The sequence below is a fragment of the Primulina huaijiensis genome, chromosome 6 (assembly GCF_012295235.1).
Source record: "Primulina huaijiensis isolate GDHJ02 chromosome 6, ASM1229523v2, whole genome shotgun sequence".
In the NCBI taxonomy this organism is placed as follows: domain Eukaryota; kingdom Viridiplantae; phylum Streptophyta; class Magnoliopsida; order Lamiales; family Gesneriaceae; genus Primulina; species Primulina huaijiensis.
In genome coordinates, this window is record NC_133311.1 from 14982800 (window position 1) to 15000139 (window position 17340).

The 17340-nt window shown below is 33.8% G+C and overlaps 2 protein-coding genes and 1 pseudogene across 4 annotated transcripts; 1 reads left to right on the top strand and 2 right to left on the bottom strand.

Annotated features, from left to right (window-relative positions):
• The first annotated feature begins 218 nt into the window (after positions 1-218).
• Positions 219-3461, top strand: LOC140978837 (receptor-like protein EIX1). Of its 2 annotated transcripts, XM_073444068.1 has the most exons (2): positions 219-1607; positions 1824-3461. In XM_073444068.1, the coding sequence occupies exons 1-2, from the start codon at positions 383-385 to the stop codon at positions 3356-3358; spliced, it is 2760 nt and encodes a 919-aa protein (XP_073300169.1). In that variant the 5' UTR covers positions 219-382; the 3' UTR covers positions 3359-3461. The 2 variants fall into 2 exon arrangements, with proteins under 2 accessions (XP_073300169.1, XP_073300168.1); XM_073444067.1 differs by having other exon boundaries at positions 219-3461.
• A 1459-nt stretch (positions 3462-4920) lies between these two features.
• Positions 4921-10799, bottom strand: LOC140979115 (metalloendoproteinase 1-like; annotated as a pseudogene).
• Positions 10800-12457: 1658 nt separating this feature from the next.
• LOC140979624 (zinc finger CCCH domain-containing protein 53-like) lies at positions 12458-16657 on the bottom strand. Of its 2 annotated transcripts, none has more exons than XM_073445118.1 (9): positions 15406-16657; positions 14890-15081; positions 14617-14796; positions 14440-14531; positions 14099-14362; positions 13837-13978; positions 13478-13681; positions 13315-13375; positions 12458-12801 (listed from the first exon to the last, which is right to left on the bottom strand). In XM_073445118.1, the coding sequence occupies exons 1-8, from the start codon at positions 16365-16367 to the stop codon at positions 13369-13371; spliced, it is 2043 nt and encodes a 680-aa protein (XP_073301219.1). In that variant the 5' UTR covers positions 16368-16657; the 3' UTR covers positions 12458-12801; positions 13315-13368. The 2 variants fall into 2 exon arrangements, with proteins under 2 accessions (XP_073301219.1, XP_073301218.1); XM_073445117.1 differs by having other exon boundaries at positions 13315-13378.
• Positions 16658-17340: the final 683 nt, after the last annotated feature.

The window sequence follows — 17340 nt, forward strand, 5'->3', positions numbered from 1 at the left end:
GACACTTAATCGGTGGACACGGAGGTGGACAACATATAAAAACTATAAATATATATTTGTATGCGTGTAAGGCCAGACTTTGAAAATAGAAGGTGGCGTGACGCCAAAAAAATAAAATAATAGGCTGTGTGCGGAAGTCAAAGTCTAAAGAAGATATCTTTTTATATTGACGGAGTCGCCTTCGGGGTTCAATCTCTTCTAAATTTTCTCAGGAGCTTTTGGAATAAATGAGACAAGAATCATGCCAATAAATGGACTCCTGCAGTGAGTGTACTTTGTATCAGTAAACTCTATATATCAAAGAAAATTGTTGATATAAAACATTGGACTATATGTATCCTAGTTTCAGAAATTGAGGAATCATTTCAAGAATTCAGACATCATGAGACACTCAAAGAAAGCTATTGAAATCTTTTTTTTTACTGTATTGTTCTTATCAGCCTTCAAATTGAGCTACTGTCAAAGAAATATGACAGAATTATGCATTGAAAAGGAGAAACAATCTCTTCTGAGGTTCAAGAAATCTTTAACTGATCCCTCAAACATGCTGTCCTCCTGGGATACAGAACACGACTGCTGCAAATGGCAAAAAGTCGTCTGCGACAGTTCGAAAGGCCATGTTCTTGAATTGAAACTTCAGAATCCTGATAGGAACTCAAGATTGGGAGGCAAGATTGACCCATCATTGCTTAACCTGAAATTTCTTAGATTTCTTGATATAAGTCGAAATAATTTTGATGGGACTGACATTCCAGATTTTTTCGGGTCACTGGTAAGTCTTGAGTATCTTAATATATCTTCTTGTGGATTTCAAGGAACCATTCCATCCCTGAGGAATCTTTCGAACTTGCGTGGTTTAGGCTTAAGCCAAATGTTAGACGTTGACGATCTTCAATGGTTGTCAAATCTCACTCATTTGGAGTACCTGGACTTGACATATGTGAACATGAGCAAAATACATGATTGGTTAGATATAGTAAACAAGCTACCTTCTTTGATCGAGGTACACCTTTCAGGTTGCAATCTCGATCATTTTTCTCCAATTGATCGCCCAAATTTTTCGTCTCTTGTATTGCTAGATCTTTCTGATAACAATTTTAAATCTTTGGCGCCTGATTGGATTTTTTCTCTGTCTGGATTAGAATCCCTCCAACTACAACAGAACATGTTTGAAGGACCAATTCCAAATGCTACTCATGGTTTGAGTAAACTCCGTTTCCTTGATCTCTCCCGAAACAAGTTTACTTCCACCATACCAGATTGGATTTTCAGTTGTAGCAATCTCGAGTTTCTATCTTTGAATAACAACTTTCTTTTTGGAGCAGTTTCGAATGAAATTGAAAATCTGCGTTCATTGAGAAGTCTCAATTTAAATGTGAATATGCTATCAGGGAGAATTCCAATGGAAGTTGGAAAGTTGTGCAATTTGCAAAATCTTGATCTATCTTTCAACAATTTCGAAGGAAACATCTCCGAAGTTTTTGGAGAAAGCATGTCTGAATGTTTTCTAGCTTCCCTGGAGGTGCTAACCGTGAGAGCAAATCGGCTTTCTGGTTTATTAGCTGAACAACTTGGAGAATTCAAGAATCTTCAGTCACTTGATCTAGGTAATAATTCGTTTACCGGCTTGATTCCTGCCAATTTAGGAAACCTGTCATCTTTAACAACCTTGCGATTAGACAACAACAAATTGACCGGAGATTTTCCTCTGAGTTTCGGCCGGCTTTTCAGCTTACAAGTGCTTGTAATAGAGAATAACATGCTGGAAGGAATTGTTACTGAAAATCACTTTTCCAATCTAACAAATATCACAATCATTTCAGCTTCTGGAAATCAATTGATAATGGAAGTGAATCAAGATTGGGTTCCACCATTCCAGCTAAATACCATCTTTCTGAATTCATGGAATCTGGGTTCGCAAATCCCAGTATGGCTTCAAACTCAAAGAAACATTGATGGGCTGGACTTATCGAATACTGGAATATCCGGGGAGATTCCCACATGGTTCTGGAACTTATCTACCATAGATTATCTAAATCTTTCTCACAATGAATTGCATGGTCAGCTTCCAGATGTAATGAGTCCACGTTGGATTTACTTGAGTTCCAACAAATTTAGCGGTCCATTACCGACGATAACATATGGTGTGAAAGAGCTAGATCTGTCAAACAACTCGTTTTCAGGGGGAATTTCTCATGTTTTATGCAACGTGAGTACTGAATATACATATTCTTTGTCTATTCTTCATCTTGGGGGAAATCAACTTTCTGAAGAAATCCCGGACTGCTGGATGAATTGGCCATCGTTACAAGTCATAAATCTAGGGAACAACAATATGTCTGGAACCATTCCAAGATCTTTGGGGATGCTTGCGAAATTATTGTCATTAAACTTATTCAATAACTTTTTATCAGGGCCGATCCCTTCTGCTCTGCAGAATTGCTCAATGCTGATAAAGATCGATCTTTCAGGAAACGATTTTTCTGGAAAATTTCCAGGTTGGATGGGAACAGTTCTTTCCAGTTTGAGGATTCTGATCATGCACTCAAATTCATTCACCGGTGAAATTCCTCCAGAAATCTGTAAGCTAAACTTTCTTCATATTCTTGACATGGCTAACAACAAGTTTTCTGGTTCTATACCGAATTGTCTTAATAACATGGCAGCCATGAGTTCAGAAACCAAGCTGATGAATTTCAGCCGTGATATTACCTACTACTCGTATTTCATGGGCATTTTTATGGAGAGCGCATCGGTGACAACAAAAGGGCAAGAACTTGATTATGACACCATTCTTTCACAATTCAGCAGCATCGATTTTTCAAATAACAAACTCTCTGGAGAGATTCCTACAGAAATCACCAACCTTGCTGGATTGAGATCATTAAATCTGTCAAGAAACGCCTTAAGTGGAACGATCCCAGAAAATATTGGTAACATGAGAGTGCTGGAATCTCTTGACCTCTCAAGAAATCACATTTCTGGTGAAATGCCAATCAGCTTTTCTAGCCTGACGTTTCTGAGTTATTTGAATCTGTCTTACAATAACTTGACAGGGCGAATTCCCCTCGGTGCTCAACTCCAGAGCTTGACAGAATTCTCTTTTACAGGGAATGAGCTCTGTGGCCCTCCACTGAAAAATACTTGTGCCATCGTTGGTAAAACCCCTAGTCCAGGAACTGAAGAACATTATGCAGGTCCAGAACGCGACGTCGACTGGTTTTATGTATTCATGGCTTTAGGTTTTGCGACGGGCTTCGGGGGCTTCTGTACAACATTTCTCTATAAGAAGACTTGGAGAAATGCATACTTCAAGTTTTTGGATGAAAAAATTTTCAACAAGCTTGGTATTTCTTGATCATTCTGCTTGGTGGTGTAGTTGTGCCAGGGTCGAAAGCGGGTCAAGCATTTTATGTAAAAATTGTGTGTCGTGTTCTTCATTAAGTATTTAGCCGTCCTTGTTATCGGATAAAAGTAAAGACTTTTATAGTGTTCTTATTTAAATAAAATTGGAAATAGTTTTATGTTTGAAGATGATGATCAATTTCTTTTTCCATTTTAAAGAGAATTTTATTTTATTTTTTTAAAATAAAATCACTTGGAAAAAAAGGTTAAAGTCTATGTTCAAGTAAATTATAATTTATACCGATTAAGTTAGCAAAATAACATTGGTCAAATTTTTTTAAAAAAATAACCAACTTTTTCATGCTAAATTAGTATCCCGTTTAGTGTTATTTTGCAAGAACTTACATTTCAAAATTTTATTACATTTTCAAGAAAAGAAATGAACGTATATTACATTTACCATTAATACTTATCGGTATTGGGAAAGTGACTTAAATGGATGGTTTTAGGGTTAAACCATTGTTTGGTTCATTTTTTACTGAACTTATTGTATCAAGTAAAACAATGACTAAATGGTATTAAATTCGGTAAATTAAACACAGCTCTCCCCTTGGACTAACAATTCATATCTTAGATATACTCATTTTATTCCAAAAATGTCATCATTGCCTTACCCAAGGGTATTGTAATTGTAAGTATATTGCGTGGAAATTTTAGGCATAAAATTTCATCTATAAAAATCATATCAAACGTAATATTATTTTATTATTATATAAAAATTTCCCTATATATCATTTTTTATCACTCATTTATTAATCATTCAATAATTGTATCATTTGAACCAAGTAGTCTACTAACTTGATTTATATTGGTTTTAATCCGTTAAGTTGACAAAATTTAGTCTTGGCACACTAACTTTATATTTTCAAATATTTCGGTCAAATTGCTGATGTTAGTACCAGATACGTCAAATTTTTCGGTGCCACGATAGCAATTTTGGGTGTCATGTTAGCATTTTTTGCATCACATAAACATACTACAATGCCATGCACATAAGTATTTTGGTGAAATAGAACTAAAAGCAAAAATAAAACTAAGTTAATGTGCCAAATAAAATTTTGAATAATCTGTTACTAAAACCCAAAATAAACCAAGTTAGTATACCAAAAATTTATTTTCCCTAATTTAAAATGTCCACATCTCATTAAATGATAAAGAGAGTATCCAACTCAAAGGAGTCTTCAAGTTGATGGAGTAGGTGAACACTTGACTAATTGACATGTGTTCGATTTTCCATACGCTTTCTCGGACAAATCTATTGCGCGGGACTTACGTAGTGTGTTCTACATTGTTAGGGTGGATTGTAGGCTATTGTGTTAGCTTTGAGATTTACCTAATATGTATCGAAGAGTATTGACTCTGGTTTCCGCGTCATAAAAAAATAAATAGATAATGTCTCCGCTATAAATTCCCATATAAGATTAGCAATTTTTGGAGAGTTAAAACGAGAAGAGATGATCATGTAGAGATTATAAAGTTCTAATACTTTAGTTTCTTGAATCATACTTTGAAAAATCAAATATAATGGTTCAATGTTTTCAGCCCTTCAATATCATTATCCCCCAAAACCTTTCTAATTCCTTCTCCAGTCGTAGGAAACGTGATTGCCTTCACATCACCACTATGTCCAAGTCCAAGAATGTGCCCTAGTTCATGCAGTCCTACTGTCTGAGTGTCAATCTGTCCCGGCACAACTCCATCTACCCATTTCTCATCCGCATCGAAATGAAGTCGTCCATCTGTTGGTGCAAAAGCATGCGCCAGAACGCCATCCATCCCATCAAAATTTGCCCCATCTCCGTGATTCTTGTACTGGAAACTGAGTTTTATATCAGCCTGATCATACTCCTTGATGTATTTGAACCTAAACGGTGACACATTAGCCCAACGATTCGTTGCAGCCTTAACTGCTTTTACAGCATCTTGTTGTGTACCGCTTGGGAACGAATACGTGAGGGAGAACAACTTTGTAGGAGGCCATTTGGGCTCGCCTGGAAAGAACGAATATTTTGAAACCATCCTTGGGTTTTGTGGTTTCGTTTCATTCAGATGAAAAAATCCGGCACTCCGCATCGAGGTAGGAGTAGCTTTTTTACAGTTTTGGCATCGAGAGTCCCATTTTCTTCGAGATGGAAGAAGACCTGATACTTTTTAATGGCTGACTCTAAGGCATCGTCAAAGAGATCATCATCATTTGCATGTCGCGATCCCAAGGTCAATTATGGCATTTGATCTAAACCCTTTTTTTACTCCCAATCAAGTCGTTGAGGAAACCTAAAGGTGATGAATTTTGGAGGACTTTGGCCTGAGATATCAAGAAAGGGTTCACAAGAAAAAGGATGATGAAAATATTTGAAATCAAATTGACATTTATGACAAGATCGATTAGGGGATCATCGTTGAGCTACGATAGCTCGGTTCTTGAAATATTGAACACCGATAAATTAAATCGAGTTTTATTTTCAAACCTAAAAGGAAGACACTCAAAATAATCCTTCGTAGAAATCGATTAAACATTTTGTAAAGCGTTTAAAAATATATGCAAGTTGAATGAGTAAAAATATTTTGTTGAAGCATTTTATCAAACACTTTGTATGCAATATTTTGGTAGTTGAAGAACGCATAAAATGCTTCAACAATGCATATTTAAAAACAGTGAAAATGGTAAGTAAATGCAATAAATAAATAGACACAAATTTGTTTATGGATGTTTGGAAATTAACAACTCCTACGTCACTCATTCTTCCCATTGGGAAGGATCCACTAGAAGACTTTGATTTATACAACACCTTATACAAATCCATTTCAACTTAGGACTTATCTCTTGCCTAATTGAAACTCCTAGAACACTCTCGATTGTAGGCCGCAACCTCACAATCAAAGGAATAAAATATTTTTTCTTTAAATAATCTATTTAATAAATCTCTTTTATTTGGTATTGATGTTTTATCCATTTTAATGCTTTATTAAGCGGTTTATAATTAATAAAAAGTCTAAGAGCCTCTCTTTCTAACTCAGCTGCATTTTCTACATAAAATGCTAGACAACTTCAAGGACTATTACTTGGCCTAATTAATTCTTTTTTAAGAAGGCTATATATTTCTTGTTTACAATATTTTAAAAGTTTAGGCCTCATAGCAATTGGCCTTACTTTAGTAGGAATTTTATCATCAGTAAAATAATCTGTATAAGGAAGACTTACTTGATGTTTTTTCCTATTCCAAAAACCATTAGAAACCTCTTCACATATCTCTTTAGATATGTTTTCTAAAATAATTTTTATTTTTTCTTGAATTTTTTAAGAATTATTTTTTTCTTTAATATTTTTAAAAAGAATTTCATCTTTTAATGAAGTAACAAAAAATTTTTTGTTAGTTACTATTTTTTGTAAAATATTAATAGATTTTGACATAAGTATTGTTGTGAATGAAAAAACAAAACAAATTATTTCCTTTAATATTAGTATATAAGCCCTTTTTATTAATTTTATTAATAGGAAACAGCATTTGAAAAAAAGGTGTTCCTAATGTAACAGGGGTAGAATTTGATAAGAATAAAGGTAGTGTTTAAACAAACTCCTGAATTATATATTGTCACATCCAACAATTTGTAATTAACTATAAGTGGTTTCTTATTAGCAGCTGTTATAAATTGAGTAGTTTTTTTTTTAATATTTAGAAGGAACAATTCCTTCACTGATGCAATTTACATGTGCTCCCATATCAAAGACTGCTTCTATATTAATTGCAAATTTTTTTATTAATAATAAGTGTTACTTTTGAGTACTATTTTTGAGAAATAATTTGATCAATTTTATTGATCCATATCATTTGATTTATTTTATTTTCTTCTTTAGATAAAATATCTTTTTCATATTCTTTTTCTTCTTCAGAAGTATAATCCTTTTTCCAAATATGTTTATTATTAATGCTAAGCATATTTACTCTTTCTTTTAAATATTGTATTTCAGATTTTTTTTGATCTATTTCTCCTTTTAATTCAGAAATAGTAGGTTTTCTTTTCTTTTGTTTTTTCTTTTCTAATATTTTATTATAAGAATATAATTTATATTCTTGTACTGTATTTTGTACAAGTTTAGTAGATTTTTGATTTGTCATATTTAAATAATGCTCTATAGCTCTTCTTTTTTCTATAGGATCTTTTATTTGATCTATAAGATCTAAAATGAAAGTTTATTCATTTGATATAACATTTATTTCTAATCCCATAAAATTTATTAGTCATGTATCTCAATCGCAGTTTGGATCACATACTTTAGTTTCTGATATTTCAGATTTTCTTTCAGAATCACTATTAGATTCTTAAGATATTTCATCATCAATAATATTAATATAAAAGTCATTTTGTTTTAAATCATACTCTTTATTAAGAAGAATATTTATTAATGATTCTTTTAAATCAGTGTCTATGTTAAGATTATTAATTTTTTTCTTGACATAACAATTATTAGCCTTATGTCCTATTTTTTCACATTTCCAGCATACTGAAACTTTATTTTGATTATTATTTTTTATAGTCTGTTTAGACCTTTTCTTGAAATATTTTTTAGATTTATTTTTATTTTTAGAATAATATTTTTTTCTTTTTAGAAGGAAACCTTTTTTTTCTTATCCCTTTTAGAATATTGTCTTGATTGAAAACTTATTGATTCACAAAAATCACTTATAATATTTCGATTTTCTTCTTTTTGCATATCAAGTTGTCTTTTTAACTTGATATCATTACAAAGAGTTATTCCTTCTGCAGTTATTTCTGCAGATAAATCAGCACAAGTGAGTAAACTCCAATCTATAGAGTTTGTTGGAGATTTAGATTTTAATCTATTTTTAACTCTTTCAACAAAAAGAACAAGAAGTCCTGAAATAAATTTTTCTTTCCAAAAATTTGCATGGCAATCATTTCTGGTTAAAATTTTTGTCATAAAACATTTTTATATCATCTGAATTCAGATAATGTTAGGCATCTTAAATTCATTAATTGTTTTTGAGATCCATCTAATTGAAGCTCATTAGCTCCAATAAAATTAGATAATATAATGCAAATAAGTGTATTTGCAGCATCAGATTCTTCTCTACCACTAAGATCAATTATAGAAGAATTGAGAATTTTATTCTTTGCTTCTTTTGAAAGATAAAAATCACACCAACCTTAAAGTTGGCAAGTAAAACCAGTAATAATGCTTGAGCAATTTGTCTATCATTATTACCTTTATTTTAGCGGCAGAAGAATATATTAACATTTGTTTAATAACATTTTTTATCTGATATTCAGATTTTTCATCTATATTCCATTCAGTAATGGCTTCTCCATTAAATTGAACATATTCTTTCTTTTCTATAATTTAAAGATCAATTGATGTTGTTTTTTTTATAAATAAAAAAAAAGTTTTATAATTGACACCTTATGCATTTTGTTAATTTACATTTTTTCATTAGAAGAACTAGAAGATTTATCAAACTGTTCATTTTTAGTTATTACTGAAAAGAACATTTTTCTTTTATATTAATTTTTTGTAATCTGTCTATTTGACCTTCCATAAAATTATCATCTTTTTTAGAAATTAAAAAAAATTTCTTTTTTAAGATTAGGAGGAGGTTTTATCATTAAAGTTTTTGAATTAATCACCACTAGAAGGTTCTTGTTTAGATTTTGATAGAATTTCTTCTATCCTAGTAGTTTGATTTCTTAAAGAATGTAAAGTAAGATTAGAATTATATGGTCAAAATTACCATTTCCTAACTCGGATTGTATAGGAGCAGCATAAATTTCTTTATTACCTTTTTTGATTTGTAAAGTAGTAAAAGGTGGATGAACCTCAAGGGATTCTTCTCCTGTTTCATGAACATATATTTTATATGTTGATTCAAGAATATTTATAAAAACTTTATCAAAAAAATTTGGGAATTCCTTATTTCTTGTTGGGAATATAACTTTTCTATTTGAAAAAATCTAAATTTGATTTAGTTTCTTCTACCCACTCTTTATATCTTAAAGAATATAAAGATTGTTGTTTTGGTTTTAAACAACTTAAAAATCATTTTTTCTTGTTTTGATTTTTAAATTTATCTAAACTTTTCTGAACAATAATGTCATTACTAATGACCATAACATTATAATACATATCAGAAAAGGTAGGAGAATTAGAAGTTCTTCTTTGAAATCTAGAATCACTGGATTCAAGCATATCAACATTATATTCAGATTGAGAAATATTTTCATTGGTTTTTTGAATACCAGAAATACTTATTTTTCCAAAATCAGATATAGAAGAAGTAGAATTCTACTTTTTTTCAGGTAATTTAATACGTAAATGTCTTTAGAATGAGAATTTTATTTCAACATCATCATCAACATACTGAACAATACTTTCTAATTTTCTATTATCTTCTTTAAGAGAATGAGTGATATTTTCCAATTTTTGGATTTCTGAAAAAGTGACTTGACTCCAATTAATTGTTTTAAGAATCATGATATTACTTTTATTAATATCAATTATAAAAGGAGTAGTTTATCCTCTCTTAGAACTAATTTGATCAGCATCAATTCTAAAATTAGAAATGGTTGAATCCATTACTTTATAACAAATTCTATATAATATAGCAACATTTTCTGTTTCATCCATGATATCAAAACCCTCCGTCTTTATATTTAAATTGAGTGCTTTTATGATATTTGGATCAGAAAGAAATATAGGAAAATTAGGGAAACAACTAAAATGTATTGGTCATTCACATGATGAGGATTCTATTATTCCTAATAAATAATCTTCAAATTTATTATGCCTTTGATCTCTGACAATAATTAAGGTTGAGGTATTTAAACCTAATCTTGTAAGAGGTTTTAAACCTACTTGTATCATTCCTAAATGCATAAATTTATATGATTGCTTATGAATATTAACAAGCTTTTGTGATAACAGACTAAATGAATCATATCCTCTTTTTAGAAGAATTGCTTCTTCTATTGTTTTGATGATATAATCGAATTTAAAATTAAAACTATCATATCTATAGATCTTCGTATTAGAAGATGCTAGTAATTTCCAATCTTGAATATTTTTCTAAAAAATTTCGAAAATAATTAATTCTTTATTTTTGGTATTACCACTACTAACAATTTCTTTATTTTTTTTTTTAGGGAGAGATGTGTCGGCTCGTCTCGCTATATAAAATATGTTGATCGGGCTAATTTGATAATTTCTCAACCAGACGAAATGACGTACAAATTACAACAAAATTGACTCGATCAACCGGATAAGCCCGCACCAGCACCTAAAATATATGAGTTAGATTGATAATTTTCCTCACTCGCAAAAAGGCGATACAGCCCACCTCACTAGCTTGTTTTGACATACCAATATGATTAGCCTGCATCTCTGGGCTATTATGATAAAGTCCTAAAGTTAGAATTTCACCGTCCCGTTCAAAAAATTTAAATTTCGACCCATTTCCCTCCCGTCGTCTGTTTGCCCAAGTTTTAGGCTTGCGAATGAGTCCATCTCATCAAATCCAAATCTGTATTTGAATGAATTGGTTCCCAATTCCGATACTGGAAAAGAAAAATTCAGAAACCCTAAATCTGAAAGTGAAAGGAGTGTGTATTAGGACCCTAAAGACCAATAGAAATGGGGTGTCAGCACCCCATGTGAGTGTGGCCCTTCCTTCTTTAAAGAAACCACAAAATCAGACAAAAGAGTCCCTTAAAAGTAACCTTTAATGATACCATCAACCAATACCCTTGTCTGTTTTTATTTTTATTTTTATTTTTGAGTTAATAACTTTTCTTTACTTTCTCCCTATGATGCAATAATATATCAAAAGAACACAAAGTCACACACATGGCTTAATGTATTTTTAAATCACACCATTTATCTTTTTTTTATAATAAATAATGATAATTGATGATACAATATATATATATTCCAAATTAATAACAAAAAATTTATCCTACAGTGGTTCCCTTAGAACCGTAAACTAAAACAGAATCGTCTCTCGAAAAACCGAAACCATTTTTTTCTGTTCGAGTTGAGAGACGGATCAGAAGCCCAAGACACCGTCAGTTTTAGAATCATGATCAGGCCAAGCTCAAGACAGGCTATAAATGATGATTCAAAGAGATGATATAATAAAAGCTACACAGCATGAAGAAGGAACTAAAAAAGAGTGACAGGAAATCTTGCTTTTAGGCAGGCTCCACTTGCCGTATCAAAATATATACCCACCCTTTTGGAGTAGTGAATCAGATTAGTTATCACACTTGGGATTCAACTATTTTAAACCAACTGGGATTCACCTAATGCACACATAGATTTCCTTAATCATGCCAACCATAACTCCTCTTCTTCTTTTTTTCAAAAGCATTGCATTTTTTATCTGAAAAGTTGCTTCTTAGTTTAGAAAATGTTCTTATATGAGTTTTAGATTGGTTGTGACATAATATTAGGATCCACATCGACTCCATTAACAATTGATGAACACGCATTTTAAATTTGAGTTTCCATCTTTTAGCTTAATAATCTAATATTGCTGCTCTCGTCGAGGAAAGACACAGAAGCGGAAGAAGTAACTCAAAAAGGACTAGCATCAAATCACGTTCGATACTAACTGTATCCATGGATTGAATTCGGGCCTCATCAACCAAATATTTATTGGCGGTTAAAACCATGGCTGGCTATAAAAGCATCACCTTCTTGAGTGATGGGCATTATCATGTCCCTCACCGCCTCCACAAATTATTGCGGAGTAGTTCTGCTTTTGGACTCACTTATAAAAAAGTTTATGAACCCATCTTTGCTTAACCAAGTATTGTGTACTTCGATGGAAACCATTTTGACAACTCGAACTCGACATAGCAAGAAAATTACACACAAATTCAGTCAAGATGGTAAGCCGCCGGCGTTGCTAGTCTTATTTGCTCACAGATTTTATACAGCCAAACTACATTTTTGTCCCCCTTCACGAGAGGCAACTCAGGTGCAACCAAATGAGCCAAAGATAAAACATACATAATGGAGAGGGTAAAAAGAAGTAGATAAAGGTAAAATTTCCATTCTATGATGGTAAGAGTTGTACTCACTACTTGCCTTTTGATTGTTATATGCCAGAGATGTATGTGGTCCACATCACACACTACTACAGAGAAGGGTACAAATAAATTAACAAAGACATACCCCACTCTCATAAATCAGTTCATCTGTCTTTTACTCCTGCATTATATATTGATGTCAAGTAGTATGGTATAGCATAATGTGATGATGACAATAATCTTTAGGAAATCTTCCTCACAGATCTCTTTTTTCCTTCTGTTGAGGCTACGGTTTTTGGCTGTACAGCTAGAGGACATTTTTTACTTCCTTGTATATGCTACTCAAACTTTCTGCAACAATAAATATGAAAAGGCAAAAAATATCAAGAAACAAGAATTTGTATAACAAGTAATCTTCGGCCAGTTTGATTGAAAAAATGGTGTTATGTTGTACAGCATAAAGGTCCCAAGAGGCATAAGCTAGATAAACAGTATGGGCGAACAAGGGAAAATGGGCGAACAGGGGTGAGTCAGGCAGACAAGGGGCGGTTTGATGCTAACAGGGGTGAGTCAGGCAGACAAGGGATGAATCAGGCTAAATGATAATGTGCATCTGAAGCATTGAGATTGTTATATCATGCGCTAAGAACATATCACCGTGGTCAATGTTAGCTCAAATTTTTGTTACATTGTGCAACATCTCTTCGCAGCTTTTAATGAATGAACTCTACATGACTAATATATTGACTGTTTAACCGTCCCATTCCTTGTAATAAGGTACGTGGTAACATTTATCCACCATATTAGATAATGTAGCACTAGTTAGGAGCAGAATATAAATGTTCTTAAGATAAGTGATCTTACCAAGCTAAGGTGATCCTGCTTGCCAATGCCCTGATCAGCTCTAACACCTACATTTTAATGGCTTCTTGCCAAGAACAGGATGATTCAATCAGTTAGTTGAAGTTAAATTCATTAAATGGTGAAGCTATGGAGCCAAAGAAAACGAATTAAAGGCATGAAGTACCTTGGCATTTGAAAGTAACATGGCTTGAGAGAAGCCATGCCAAGGGGAGAACTGCTTGGGAGTACAGGGGAGATGTTAGAAGATGTGTTTGTAACATGTATGTTATCATCAGCTTCATTGAAAGCAGGGAAGAAAGCAGACTGGTTTTCAGCAGCGAATTTGGTAGGAGAAGAAAAAAGGTTATCCGGAAGAGAGTATCCCAAGCTGTTTTCGCAATAAACAAAACTTAGAGCTAGCAAATAGTATAAAACAATCAAGATTACAGGCATAATTTCAACAGCTGCAATTTATCAAAAAGACAGTTTTAGTATTTCAATTAGGATATAACCCCACATTTCATTGAAATTAACTCATCATACCTTTCAGAGGGATCAGAGTGACCGGATTTCTTATTGACACAAACAACATTTTTGTTAGACAAAGATTCAGTCTCTTCCACCAAATTGAAATCATCATCTGTTATAGTATGAGATTTAGCTGCTTCTTGGCCGCTATCAAACTCTGCAAGAAAGAAAAAATGACCACCTATTATTTGTCAAAAAAAAGTTCGTCTTAATGTCATTCATTTTTTACTATGCCCATATAAATGCATAATGTAAAGTAAGGATTTAGGTAGCTAACCTCCTGAAACATCCTGATTACTGGCACTAGAAGAAACGATAAGATTATGATTTATCAGCATCTGAGACTGTCTGGGAGAGGAAATTGGGAGACCAGACGGCAGGCTTGGCACAAAACGGCGTCCATGCTGCTGATTTTTTAGGTCCATTAGTTGTAAGTTCATCATCCTCCTTCCTTGGAGTTCCACAGCATGCTGCAATTCTGTCTCCTGCTCCAATTTTCTTCTAAGCATAGTCTCTTGGGAATTTAGTAACATCCTTGGCCCTGCAGGGAAAAACAAAAGAAAAATCATGTGACAAATATTTTTACGGGATAACAAGAAACCATCCATTTGCACATACCAAATGGAACATCAAAGTGTTCTCTAGAATCAAGCTCAGTTGGGCTCAAACAAGATGCATATTCCCCCATCTCCATGTGTTGATGTTTGTTCCTACAATGGTCAATGAACAACGGAACTTCAATACTGGGACAACATTGGGAATCATTGCAATGAGAAGACTGAGTGAAAAGAGTACTTGTCCGAAACTTTTCCTTTTTCTTTGTACGGTTTGACAAGCACACGAGAATCACAAACGAAATGAGGATTCCCTTTTGCCAAAATGAGCTTCACAGTCTCTGGGAAGACAAATGTAACAAATCCAAACATTCGCTTTTGCTGATACGGAATCCTAACATCTTGCACTGGTCCAAACATACTTCAAATCAAGAAGATCAAAGCATCGTTAAAACAGATCCTAGCACCATACATAAGAATCAAAGTTTTAACAAATGCAGAAGAAATCACCCACCTAAAGTAATTCGAAACATCCTCCTCCCTGAACGTACTATCAGCTGGAAATGTCAAGTAAATCTGTCGAGAGTTCGAGCTTGAACCAGCACCCAGTCCCATCGGTGCATAGTCGTTCCTCTCAAGCCGACACCTACTAAATTTGTGGAATTCATCTCCCATCATCAATGCAGCAGCAGCAGCAGCAGCCGATCTATCAGTATGCATGTTGAATATGAGAACTTATGTAATTTGACAATACCATTCCAAATCTAAGAGACAACAGAAAGTTCACGCAGATTTACTCGTAACAAGATCTCAAGATAAGAAACAAATTAAAATATGAAGTAAAAATGAAGTATCGACACAACAACATACAATTCTGAAACCAGGATATGTATAATGAAACTAATAATAGCTAACCAGAAGTATACATCAGAACACAGCAGCTTCTCAAGACTCTCAAGCAGAAATGACTGAAGAAGAAATTAGTTAAGGTACATAAAAAGTAGAGAAAAGGGAAATCCAAGAAATTTACCTCTGGTTCTCATTCAGAAAGTTCATGCCCTTGTTGTAAGCAAAAGGGTAGTGACCTCCAGAAGCCATAAGAGCAAATTTCTGCTGCTGAAGAGCCTTCATTCTAAAAAATTCATCAAAACCTGAAACGTTCTGGCCTGGAGACCCTACTTCAATTGCGTCACCACCACCAATATCACTGTGTAAGAACTTGCAAGTACTACCATTCTTGCAAAAACCCCTCGCGAAGTACATGCAAGGCCTCCACCCATATCCATTTCCACCACCTCCTTCCTCGAGATTTGCAAGAAATGAGGCATCATTCACAGAGCAACTCCTCCTGTGAAATGGGTTAGAGTGAGGCGAAGGAACGCTGCTGACATCCTCACCAAATGGGTAAACCAGTGAATCACTCCTGCCGCTGGGACTCATTATCGGATCCACGAGAGGGTCATCAACAAACAAAAGCTGATCTTGAACTTGATTGTGCACCCCGCCACCTCCACCACTCAGAATCTCATCGTTAAAGTCGTTTCCTCCATAAAAATGCAAACTTGGGGAACCTGAACCATTATTAACACTGCTAGCACTAGCATTCGAGCCATTCACAACAGCAGCATAAGAAATAGGCCTCGGGCTGCTTCTTGGGAAAGACCCCGCCGGAGAAGAAGGATTGCTCAAATGAAATCCATTGTTAGGTACCAAGATTCTAGGCGAAGTCTGGGGAAATGGGCAGTTCGACCCAACAGAAATCGAGAGAGGGGCTGAAGGGTTCACACCCGGGCTACTCGAAGGAATCCCAAGAACAGCTTTCGCTTTGTTAACGTAAGTTAACAAGACCGCTTCAGAACCAAACGCTAATCTTATCATCTCCTTCTCACCTTGGTCTTGTATCAGTATAACCCCCATGATTCTTGAAGCGTTCTCTGGATCCAAAATCTGAATCCTCGACATCACTATCTGTGTAGCCTCAGATGCATCCATGGCGGCTTGTTTTCTCTACTATGACCGTGTCTTTCCACTGTCACAGCTGTAGAATCCAGCGGTAACTCCACTGAGGCACAAAAAAAAGGGCTTTTCTTGGACCTTTTTGCAGTGTATTTTTTCACCACCTCCTCACCTCGGAAGAGAGAAATGGAAGGTAATAGTAGGGTTTTAAGCAGTTTGCGAAGGATTAAAGAAGCTTTGAAGGGAGCGAGAAAAAGAGGAAACAGAGGGATTGTTGTGTTAAATTCGGGAAATGATTAGGAATGAGGGTGGCAAATATTAATCCCATGTTTGTAAAAGGTAACGATGAGTTGGTGCTTATATTTGGCTAATCATTCTGCATATTAATTACGTTCGTTCTTTTAGTGGTTTCTTTTTTTTTTAAGAACTATTCAACCTTTTGGATTTGTAAGGATATGATTAAAGATAAAAATTTGGGTGAGACGATTTCATGGGTCGTGTTTTGTGAGACGGATTTTTTATTTGGGTCATTTATGAAAAAGTATTACTTTTTATATTAAGAGTATTATCTTATTTGGGTAATCCATGAAAAAGTATTACTCTTTATTGTGGATATCGGTAGGGTTGACCCATCTCACAGATAAAGATTCGTGGGACCGTCCTACTCGTGATTAAAAGATCATTTCTTTTTTGTTTTTTATTTGGAGATTTCTTATCTTGGTTAAATGATTTGAACATTTCCTCATTGATATTGAGTCTCATCTTTACCACTAATCTAAAAAATCTTTAGTATTTCAAAGATAATTGATGATTTGATGAGCGTGAAAAAAAAATAATTTATGAGTTGTTAATCAATTTCTATTACTCATAACTTGCACTTTTTTATTTTAGTCATGTTCTGAGTCGATTTACATTTTTCATGCATTAACTTGATTTTTTTTCCGATTTAGTCATTTTTTGCCCACTTTTGATATTGATCACCCGAAAACGTCCTATTTGGCGGTTTGAT

Coding starts and splice junctions, on each gene's coding strand:
- LOC140978837 (XM_073444067.1), top strand. CDS start 383: ATGAGACACTCAAAGAAAGCTATTGAAATCTTTTTTTTTACTGTATTG.
- LOC140979624 (XM_073445117.1), bottom strand. CDS start 16,367: ATGGATGCATCTGAGGCTACACAGATAGTGATGTCGAGGATTCAGATT. Junction 15,082..15,405: donor TTTCTGAATGAGAACCAGAG/GTAAATTTCTTG, acceptor GCATACTGATAG/ATCGGCTGCTGCTGCTGCTG. Junction 13,682..13,836: donor CACTCTGATCCCTCTGAAAG/GTATGATGAGTT, acceptor TTGCGAAAACAG/CTTGGGATACTCTCTTCCGG.